Genomic DNA, 11993 nt, shown 5'->3' with positions numbered 1-11993 from the left:
TAGGTTTTTTTTTTTTTTTCCTGCAATAATTAGCTGTTTTCAGTAACTTATTTTTTTGATTCATTTAGCAGCAGCAACAGAAGAACCAGAAGTGATTCCAGACCCAGCCAAGCAGACAGACAGAGTGGTGAAAATAGCAGGAATTAGTGCTGGAATTTTGGTGTTCATCCTCCTCCTCCTAGTTGTCGTTTTAATTGTTAAAAAGAGGTAAGGCCTGATTTTATTCTGTCCTACTCACTTATCATTTATGTCACTAGTTTCCAAACACTTTTTGTTTCCTTGAGAACTTTGAAGTTAGAACAAGCAAGGAGAACAATTGAAATTTAGCCACGTTGCCACCATCTAACACAATTTTTCGTGTTTTTAAAATAAATTCTTTTGGTTATTTGCAGTTTAATTTCAGGTATAAATATCTACCTTTTGAAATTAATGTATGAATTTAAATTTCTCAGATGCAAAGATACTTGGTACATTAATTTATCTTATACTTGAAATGTTACTTATTAAAATGATAAAATAAGTATTTATCATTCATGATACTGGGTTATAGTCTATGAAATTGTTTTGTATGCATTCTATTTTTCTAAATATTAGTTATAAGTTATAAATAAGATAACATGAACATTATTTTGTGAAATGGTATATGAAATATTTGCTGACTATTTTGATACTTTAATATGATGAGTATACTTTTAAGAAACTGAGCATTAGTCTTTTATACTATAGCAACTAATATCACCATCTTCTGGGATTGTATGAAGATATTAAGACCCACTAGAATTTAGACTGAATTCTGTTCTGGAGATTAAAATATACTCCTGCTGCAAAACATTTCAAAGTATACAGTTTTTATGATCTGAGTTTTTTTCATTCTATAAAATAATTATCTATAAGGCATTGTCCAAGAAATAAATCCAACTCTCCAAAATCCAGTCATATGTTTGAGATAATACGACAATTGGGAAAGACTTCTTTAAAAAAATATTTACATGCAGAATACAGCCTTAAAATAGTTTTGTGTATAGAAATGTTTGTAATTTATGAATTATATTGAATAATATAATAAATGATAATGATTACATTACATTAAATAATATACTATTATTTTACTCAAAATGAATCATTAACAATATAGATAAGACTCATTCATACTACATGTTTAATGATTCCATCAGAGTTTATTTTAATGTATTGCCTCTTTACAATTATTCCCTGGAGATATATATGTTGGAGAAGACACATCTGCATTAGAAACATTAGGTATGCATTATAGTGTTTTGTGTTAAATTAGCTACATACGTGCTTTCCCTAATAGTGCTTTCTCTTTTTGCTGTTGTCTACCTCTGTGGTTGGAAAATATATCATATTTGAGACAGGAAGATTTAAGCATTTTAGTAATAAATTTTGCCAGTCAAGATCAACAGAACTATTGAATGTAACTTCCAGATTTTATGTCTCTATTTAGAGTAAATTTATATTTGGAGAGTTAACTAAACACTTTAGAGAGTTAATTTAACTTTGCTTCACAATTAAAATTTTCCAGTCCCTTCAGATCTGATATGAGAGTAAGAAAATGGCTTCTGATTATTATGTCTTCACTCAGTTAAAATTGGGTTAAACTAATCGGTTTTATTTGTTATTTATTTGAAAATAGTTGTTTGTTATTAGAGTCTTTCTCATCCATAGCCTTCTGTTTTAGAAATAACCAAAAAAAACCCTTAAAATATAATTTCCTAAAGTACACTAAAATAATCTCTAAGCATGATTTTTTTTTTTTTTTTTTGGTGGGAAAATGCTCTGACACTCTCTAAAATTGTATAACGTAACAAATTATTTTCTGGTTTATATTTTAATATATTATTCTGGTTGAATAAATGAGCCTCCTATTAAAATGTTCGATGTTTGAGTTTTTCATAATTATGGTTTAATTGATTACCTTTTGGTATAAAGTATGCTGGGGCTTTTGTTTCTCTTCCTCACTACCTCTATGACTAGGAAATGTTGCAATTTTATAGATAAATAAAGTTACATATTTAGATTTATTACCTTCCTATATAATATTATAACTAAATTACTTGAATCCTTTACTTATCCAAGCAACTTCATAGTGACTTTTAGTTATATGTCGTATGTCACACACATATCCTGTATGATTTAATCACAACTATGTTTATTATACATACACAAAAGCATAGATATAACAGTATTGGATAGTATCAAATTTAGATAAACAATTTAGTATATAATATAGTTTCCCTTTTAATACAAAAATTTATGATAAAAATAATGGATAGGCAAATTATGTTAGCCTTTTATGATCTTTACTTTTATGGGAAATTTTTAAGTTTCTCAAGACTTTATCCCTCACTGGGAATAATATATATAAGTATATTTCTCATGTTCAAAAAAGTTCTATGTATTTTTTATTTTTGTGTAAAGAAATGGTTTGAAATTCAATTTAGTAAAATTCTACAGCTGAGGGTATAAAGTAAGTTTTTTTAGGCTAAGAAAAGGGATATTGCATCTTTCAAAACGCAATGTCATTTTTTAGTTTAATCGCTGTTGAATTATTTCCAAATGTATGCCATTTTTTCATTGGTTATGTATTATATTTTAAATGCACAGCATGAATACTTTAATAATTCCAAACATAAATTTGAAATTACATTTCAATACAGTAAATGTTTGTGTATGATATGGTCACATACATCTACTGTAGAAATATCTTTATGTATATATGGCGTATGTTACATATGTATATTCACATAATATATGTATGTACCTCTGTACCATTAAGATATAATGACTTGTTTATAAAAATTTAGATATCATTCTGCATATATTCTATATTAACCTAATAGATCTTTATGTTTTGTATCTAAAGAAAAATAGTCAATTTAGTGTACAGGTTCTATACACAGCTGTTCCATCTGTCATGACATTTTGATGGTGATGGATGATATTATGCTTAATTGCATGTTGAAAATACACAATCCATTTAATTTTTCTATTTTTTTGGCTATAAAAGAAATGTCAGCATGGTATTTTTTCCCAAATTATGTATTTTAAATTTTATTTTTTATCGCATATCTGTCTAATTGCATGGCAAATATATCTAACCAATGCATGAGCAAATTGAAATGCAAACAAAAAAAACATGGATTTTATTTGATTTCATTTTATTTTTAACACACATTTTTCTGCTTTATTGAATGTGACAGAGTCACGCTTTTCATTCACCATTGCTTCTCTTTTTCCACTGTCTGTGATTTGCTTGCCAGGAGGAGCTACTATTCTTACTCCTACTACCTGTAAGTAGAAAATGGGTGATATACGACTTTACGTGTGTTAAAGATGCAGTATCCCTTTTCAAAAAAAAAAACAAAAACAAAACAAAAGAAAAGAAAACAAAAAGCAGAATGTTTGCAATTTTTGGTAACATTTCAAAAAAATGTTTTTTCTTGACTCTAAAACTATAAAGTTTACCTATGAACTTATTTTGTTAATCTTTTTAAAAAGGGATATTGTATTTCTATATATTCAGCTACTTTTAATTTTTATTTTCAGTTTTCCATAAGTAGCTTTAGACTATAGCCCAAGACATCATTTATTTACTTAAGCCAAATCTGTACCTTATCAATATGATACCTCACTCATCTGGTAGAGATAGTGACGATCTCTCTAATTAGTGACTACTCATTAATCCCTGTCTTTATGTAACACTGTTATATTTTACAAAATGACCCAAGTGATGTATTCATAGAAGAACCATTCAGAAGTGCCTTCATGGGATGCAAATCACATAAGGACTGATTGTGATAACATCTCTCTCCATATTTCCAGGATTTCAGGATGTTATAACTTCAAAATGAACACCTTTGGTCGGGCCATCTAGGCAGTTAGTATGCTTTTGTGAAAACAAATGGATAAAATCATAAATTGCAGAGACAAATAAAAATTAGCTTTAGAGAAGAAAAAATGTTTAACTTAAATGGGACTATTTAAAAAAAATAGTCAAAAAGAGAAAAATAAAAGCCCCTTCAACCTACACAAAACATACATAGGTATCACATATTTCCTTTTCTCTTCCAAAGTCTTGGCTCTTCCTATAATTAGGTATGAAATGCTAGTTTAGATAAGGATGGAGAGTATTGTCCACTCTATTTCCCTAGTTATATTTAGTATATTACCTTAGGTGCCAGAGTATTCATCCTATCCAAAGGAATGATACAACCAAGTATTAGTAGACATTGCTTAAGGATTGTGATTACATATATTTTGGGGCATATATCCCACAAATTTACATCACGAGGTAAATTTAATCCAGCTTTACAACAAAATTTGGTTAGACTCTCAATGACTATAACAGAATTCTGCCAGCATTTTAAATATTATAAACATATGACTTCTTAAAATCTGTTAAACAAGCACACATAAACTAACAATGCTCCTAGCTTATTGTGATGAATCATAATATTCTTGTAAATTCATGTTGGTTGAAGCCAAATGTAATTAACTGTACCATTTCATACAATGATGGAGCACTTTTCCTCTTTGTAGCCCACCCATATATATCCACCTGCAGAAGCTTATGCTGTTGGCTGCTTTGATAATGAAAGTCATTTTCAGATCTGTCAAACTCAAGTAGTTACAAAATAAATTGCTTAACTGTCCTGAAGTACATATTATATATGCTTGTTGCTCAGAGGGAGACAAAGCTTCAAACATACAGAAATCAATAAGTATTTAATTATATCAGTAAGCTTCCCATTAACCATATATGTATTGAAAATGTTAGAATTGGATTGCCTTTTAGTGACTGGATAACATATCTGTATTCTAGACTAAGTATTAGGTTATGATACTGTTATTGTAATACTTAGGGCTACTGGCATTATTAATCATAATTAGAAAGAAAGTCATGAAGATATGCTTTTAAAAGCTGCATAAACATATCTAGTGAAGCTAATCTGAAATAATTTTCAAATAAATGTAGAAATCAATTAGAGTAGAATTTATGAGTAAGCCAGATGTGATTTTTTAGCTAGCATTCATTGATATCATCATAGTAACTATCAGGTCTTGATCAAAACAGTTAATTTTTATTTGTTTTCTAATAACCTCAATGAAAGCCTACCTCACAGGGTTTTTGTGAAAATTAAGGTATTAGAACCAAACTGGTAATGCATGTCTGGCAGATATTAACAAAGTTTACATTCTGCTGTAATTTGACAACTAGCAAAGGTTTGTAAATCTGAAAAGTAAAAATCCTTCATTGCCATGAAAAGTTTTACCTGTTACACGTATGACAAATTCTTTACTTCATATTTTTCCTTAATCATAAAACATGTATAAATTATACATATATTTTTTTTTAAATAAAGCCTCAAAGTTTAAACATGCCTTTTCCATTTACTATGAACTGCCTGTCTTCAAAATTTGAACATTATTTTTAACCAAAATTTCGAGTTGTGTTATTGTTATTCAATTTAATGTCTTAAGTTTTTTGAGAAATGAATCCATTCTTTCTTGCCAATGAAACAAAGATTAGAAATTATTTCTTCAACTATCTCTTTTGCTGTTTCAATATTTTAAAATGGCAAAACATTTGTGCCACGTTCACATTCTTTTCAAATATATAACAACTAATGTTTTAACTTCTAGAGTAAGTAGGTACTTCATATTATAGTACACTTTGTAATGTGGCATTAAAAAAAATGTCGGCAACTGGATATAAGAGCTTAGGCTTTGGAACCAGATCTTATTGGGTAAATAAACTTGAACAGGTTATTTAACTTGTCTGAGTCTCAATAAACTCATCTATACAATTAGAATTTTCATGCCTTTTTCAGTAGGTTGATCTGAGAATTAATTGAATTAAATGAAAAGTGCCAAGCATATAACAAGCCTAATTCATTCATTCAACAAGTATTTATTTGAGTGTCTGCTATGTGCCAGACAACGCTTTAGTGCTAGGAATATACAAATGGTTCTTCCCTTCATAGAACACACAGTGGGAAACAATTAAAAGGGCATTGCTATGATATGTGATGAATGTTATTACATGCAGAAAGCATGATGCTATAAAAACATCTAGCAGAGAAATCTAACCTGAGACAGATTGTATTGAGATTAGTCGGAGAAGGTTCCCTGCTGAAGTGAGACAGTGTGATGAGACAGTATGGAAGTTAACCAGATACTAGGTAAAAGAACATTTTAGGTTGAAGAGCAAAGATCCTGTATCACAGCGTAGAGGTAAGTTTGGAAAGTGAAGTCTATAGACTAAAATATGACCTTGCAGATGATTAATTTGCCCCACACACCATTTCAAAAAATAAAACCACTTGAAAAAATCAAGAAATTTAACAAATATTCAGATTCATCGCTTGTCTTTTAAAATAGGCACTTTGGCAAGTTGCCCCCTAAACTGCTCTCCAGTTCTCCATAGTCCCCACCCTTCTGTATAGTGTCTTACCACTGGCAGCAGCACTCATTTATATTACCTGTCTGAAATCTGTGAGGTTTTTATGGTCATTTTATCTCTTAGCCTAGAAAAAAGAAATAATAACTCTTTAAATGGGTAGAACAAATATTTCTAATAAATGATGCTGGTGGTGACAGTGGTTGTGGTGGTGTAGTGGTAGTGATAGTAATGGTGGTGGTGAAGGTAGTTTTTATTATTCTTTTGTCATTGTTTTCTTATGACTGGTACTGTCATTATCATTATTTTTCAAATGCCTCTTTGATCACTAAAGCTTTGTTTATGACTGTCTTATTTAGGCATCAGATCTGCTGTGTCAGTATGTTGGGTATATTTGGTATATGCCCCCTGAGGTCAAGTATTATAATTCTTAGAGGAAAATATCCTATACAGGAGTAGCTCTTGAATTGCTAGATTAATTTTTATAGGAAAAGCCTTTGGACATAAGCACGACTATTAAATGGGACTTTAAAAAAGTATTTGTAGCATGTTTACTGTAGTACAGATACTAGTGAGAATCAGAATAATTTATCCTAATCCGGCTGAGAAATGGTATTCTTAAAACAACTAAAGAATATTTCCATTATGACACAAACTTAGAAACATAATTTGGCTGCTACAAGCTTTTAGAGTACCTTTATTTATATCATATATAAATTCCCTTGTTAATGTGATGTAAATGTTTTATGTACCTTTATTAGTTTTTTTATTGCATGTTTCATGTGTAACAGCCACAAAGAACCAGAATGTATTTTATATCTATCATATGTAAGATAAATATATTTGTAGTTGAGTAGCTCAAAAGTCTAACTTCTATTTTCCAAGTCCCCTAAGTTATTTGCATTTATAAGGCATTTATATAGTAGATACTCTATAGAACCACGTGATTCTGAAACAAACTTTTAGGATTTGACCATATCTGTAATTCAAGATTATGATCATTTGTGTAATACATCTTTATACTATTTTTCAAGCTTTTCTCAAAGTACCTTTCTTATACAGTAGATATTTTTTTCCCATATATTTTTGTGTATTTGCATTATATCTAGCTGTGATCGATTCTACAAGTCTCAGATTAGGTTTGGATTAATGTAATAAATGTATATTGGTAAATACGTTAATGACACACATGTTGCATTTTTACTGAATAATAATACAGATAATGAAGAATGGAATTGCTTTGTATATTTTAATTGGATCACTATAGTAAAATCAACTGGAAAAGTATTAATGTTATTCCCCAGAAGAACTTCTAAAAGTTGATAAAAAAATTAATCACCCAAGAAGAAAATCAAAACAGCTTTAGCTTAAACAGCTCTAATAGGGAAATACTTACTTATAGTTTTAATGAAATATAGTTATATTTTATATAATCATTTATTTTAATGATCAAATACAAGAAATGATGAAGTTCGGGTTGAGAGCTTGAATATTGAAATACCCATATGAAAATAAAATAGTTTTATATCAATCAATAAATATTGTTTGAATATCAAATTTAATTCCTAAAATTATGGCCAGTTCTTAGAGTTTCTAAACTACATCTATATCTTTATCCTTGGGTTTTCCTGACTACTTATTGCCGGTGTCAACTCTCCTTCAAACCTCACACTAAGATTTTCCTTTCGTATTCGCCTTGGCAGCAAGCTTGCTAAAAAACGCAAAGATGCTATGGGGAACACCCGACAAGAAATGACTCACATGGTGAATGCTATGGATCGAAGTTATGCTGATCAGAGCACTCTGCATGCAGAGGATCCTCTTTCCATCACCTTCATGGACCAACATAATTTTAGTCCAAGATGTAAGTTCTTCATTAAAATTTTTCATAAATGACTTTCGAAGCTCCTTAAGTTCTCTCTGAATTCAGCACTCTCTTTACTTTTTAAATAGTGAGAAAAAGTAAAAAAGAGTAATGGAAGAAATAGCTAGGAAGAGAAAAATGATAGAGAATATTATGGAATTTATAAGAACTTATTTTGTCTTGATACTAGATTTACTTTTAAGCTGCATAAATTTTATTACTATATCATAAGAGATTCATATACCACTTAGACCAAATCATATGTCATTGCTTTAAGTTAAAATACTTGATTGCCTATGTAAAATTAGTTTATGTCAGAATTCATTTATAATTATTTTGCCATTTGAGTCTTCCTGTATGCAAGATAAAGTTCTTTTTGAGGTAAGAAACATCATAATTTTTTCTGGGAATTTTTGGCATGGGTAAAATTATTCCATTAAAATATTCTGGAGAATTTCAGTCACAAAAAAAATTTAACTATGGGAAAGAGGAATCTTTTTCTGTTGTGAAGTCCAAAAGTTTAACTGAATTGGGGGATTGGCAGGGAATGATAAAATCTATTCATCCATCTACCCAACTATTCATCCATCCATCCAACTATCACCTCATGTATCCTTCTATCTATATTAAGAATGCCTAATGCTGATCTATAAAGGCAGGACTTTTAAAATGTTTCCACTTAAGTATTGTTTAATGGCAGTCCTATGAATTTTATATTCTTTTCTACAGCACTGTGTTACCTAAATTTAAGTAAAATTACATGACTCTGTTTTTTCAAATTCTTAAGTAGAAAAGATGTTTGAGGAAGGCAAATCATGTTTATCTTTGGCCTTGTGTACACAGGGGCATTCTGTCACAGATCCCAGAGTTTTGCTTGCCCCATTTTGGAAAACATGTATATAAGAGAAGAAGTAAATGATAGAATATTATTTCTTGTACAGATTATCAGCATATGTAGTAGTAAGTTTGAGAAAATGAAGCATTTGTAGGTTGTATACAGTTATGTCTTTTCAGAAAGGGATTTTTCTTTCTTCTGAAATACTCAGTTTGGTGAAAATTTTCAGAAATTATTGGTCCTAAATGCTGCCCATCATTTTTCTACATCTCACCAAAGTAGTTAGAAATGATGTATGAGTCATTGTGGAATGTTATTTTAATCATGATTGGGGCTTTCTGATCTATTTAATTTTTGTTTCGCTATAAGTGATAAAGAAGAACATTACATATTATTGTTGAAAGTAAGTTTTGTTAAAAATATAGATGTGCCATCTTTCTAACAACTTGTTTTAATAGTTAATCAATTAAAGATTTGGAAGTATTTTTGTTCCCCAAACTTCTTTATCTATTGCCTATGTTTGTACCTTACTAGGAAGCTTGACTTTAGCAGTGTAACTATAAATATCCACATATGAACTTGGAGAAAGGATTAAATCTATTTCACTCAGTTAACTGAAAAATTATTTGGAATGAATATGAGATAATTATTTCTCTAAGTATACATTGCACTTGATAGATCTAAAATGCATGGGTTTCCCCAATTTTATAATATTTATAATGTCAAGTTGAATCTTTCTTGCTTTTTTAATTGAACAGAGTATTGAAGTATATAATTCTAGATGCACCTTTCCTGGTGTTTTGCAATAATCCAATCTGAAAGACAATTTTAGGTTTGCAAGTTATAGTAATTAAAAAGTTTAATAATTATATTTCATGAGAAAATATAAATCTGTTTGAAAGGGGGAAAAAAAGAGTGTAAAATACTTGAAGGCAAGACATTCCTTCATGTGCTTTGTTTTCCTACATACAGTGCCCAATGATCCACTTGTGCCAACTGCTGTGTTAGGTGAGGCCCTAATTTTTTATTATCTTTTTTTTTTGCATGGATCACACCTCCTTGCATGGGTTATAACTTTGTCAGCAGAGTAATTATTTGCAGTGCAGAAAGTAGCTTGATTTTAAAAATATACATAGTCATGGTCCTATCAGAGAACCCAGTCAATCTAATCATATCTACCGGATTTCAAATTAGTAAGGTATGCTTTTTTAAAGCAATGTATTAATTAATTCTTGGTTCTTTTAGATTTGCAGCAAAAGTACAATAGCCCTTAATATATGGCTTATGTTTATGTATTTAAGTTCTTAGAATGAACTGAATCACACACATATCAGGCCCAGTGCTACCTGAATAATTAGTTTATATATAAAAATCTACCTGATGGAAAGAGATTTTTTAAATCATCCTAATTTTATAGTAACTAAAGAAGACATTTCCAAATGAACATTAGGAATCCGTGAATTGGCTTTAGTTTTGTCTTTATTAAGAATTTGTAAATTCAGATAAATTTGCTACAATATTGATGTGGAGTTTTGCATTCTATATGCCCTTACATAAGTGTTATCTTTCAAGAAATTTAGAATAAGCCAAGGTGTACCTCTATATAACATCTAAGTCAACCAGTATCTCACACATAAGTCCTCTTCAGATGCAAAGCTACATTAATTTTTAATCTAATTATATATTTATAAATGGAATGAGTTTCATTTCGATTTGTATGCTATTTCTTAACTGATTTTACACTGTTGATCAGGTTACTGGTATGTTCACATGTTCTACAGCAGTGTTTTACCCCAGTGTTTCTAATATTTAAAATTTAACCAAAGATATGTAGAAATTGACAGATAAATGTATATTAAAATCGCCAGTTTTTATGTTTTATATTTAAATTTCTTATGAATATGAAAATTTAGCTTACATTTTATGCATGATTTTATTATCCACATATTCAAAATTCAGTCAACATATTTTGAAACTACTACTAATTCAGTTATATAAAATACACCTCTTTTTCACTAAAATAATTATTTAAATTTATAACTTTATAATATAAAGAATATATATTCTAAAAGAATCTGAAAGTCAATATTCTCTTTTTCTGGTTACACTCTCCCTTTAATGTCCATATCAATAATGACAGAGAAGTGAACTGAGGAATTTGTCTCAAGGGGTTGCCTGATCATGTAGGGAAGGAGTCGGGAGTCATGATCATTGAGGAGGCATCAAATGCCTCTGAAAATGTCAGCTTCTGTTGAGCACTGTAGAGTGCTGTCAGTGTCAAATTAATAAGTAAAATTCAATTAAAGTTTTAAAAACTTACTGGAAAAGAGAGTATTTGCCTAAATGTTAAAATTTTATTACAGCATTGTTTTAAGAACATGTAGAATTGGGTTCAAGTCTTAGTCCTTCCTTGGACTCACAATATAAACTCAGGAAAATACCTTACATCTTTGCTTCTCCAATATGTAAAACTGTATTTCCTACCATATCTTTTTCAGAGTTTTGCCAAGAGAAAGTGAAATGATGTACATGAATTTTTACAAATTATAAAGTTCAAAAGGTTACTGTAATAAATTTCCCCGTGGAAATAGGATATTTATGTTTAAAGGAGACTAAAGTTAGCACAATAGAGTCATCAAATCTATTCATATAAACAGTCATTATGCATTTAATTTCATTTTGAAAGTCAAGCTGGTTGATTTTTTAAAAAATATTTCTTCTTTGAAAGCTAAATCTCTCATTAATCATATCATATGTAGAAATGATTTGTTGCATTTTTTCATCATTCTTGGAATCATGATGTTTATAGTTGTTTTACATCCAATTGATTTTGTGTTTATAAAGCAATTTTTGAAATCACTTCAAATATTGCT

The 11993-nt window shown here is 29.6% G+C and overlaps 1 protein-coding gene across 9 annotated transcripts in view; it reads left to right on the top strand.

Moving 5' to 3' along the window:
• PTPRK (protein tyrosine phosphatase, receptor type K) overlaps window positions 1-11993 on the top strand; it is a 483452-nt gene that overhangs the window by 443344 nt on the left and 28115 nt on the right. For 4 of the 9 annotated variants that reach the window (XM_025042408.1, XM_025042412.1, XM_025042411.1 and 1 more), the window contains 3 exons: window positions 69-207; window positions 8125-8285; window positions 10093-10128. In XM_025042408.1, coding sequence (XP_024898176.1) covers window positions 69-207; window positions 8125-8285; window positions 10093-10128 — 336 coding nt within the window. The remainder of the gene's footprint in view (window positions 1-68; window positions 208-8124; window positions 8286-10092; window positions 10129-11993) is intronic. The other 5 variants (XM_015600081.2, XM_015600078.2, XM_015600080.2 and 2 more) reach the window with 3 other exon arrangements.

This window comes from Pteropus alecto, unplaced genomic scaffold, assembly GCF_000325575.1.
Source record: "Pteropus alecto unplaced genomic scaffold, ASM32557v1 scaffold79, whole genome shotgun sequence".
NCBI classification, from domain to species: domain Eukaryota; kingdom Metazoa; phylum Chordata; class Mammalia; order Chiroptera; family Pteropodidae; genus Pteropus; species Pteropus alecto.
Note: the sequence above shows the minus strand (reverse complement) of the source record. Positions and strands in the feature narration are given on the sequence as shown.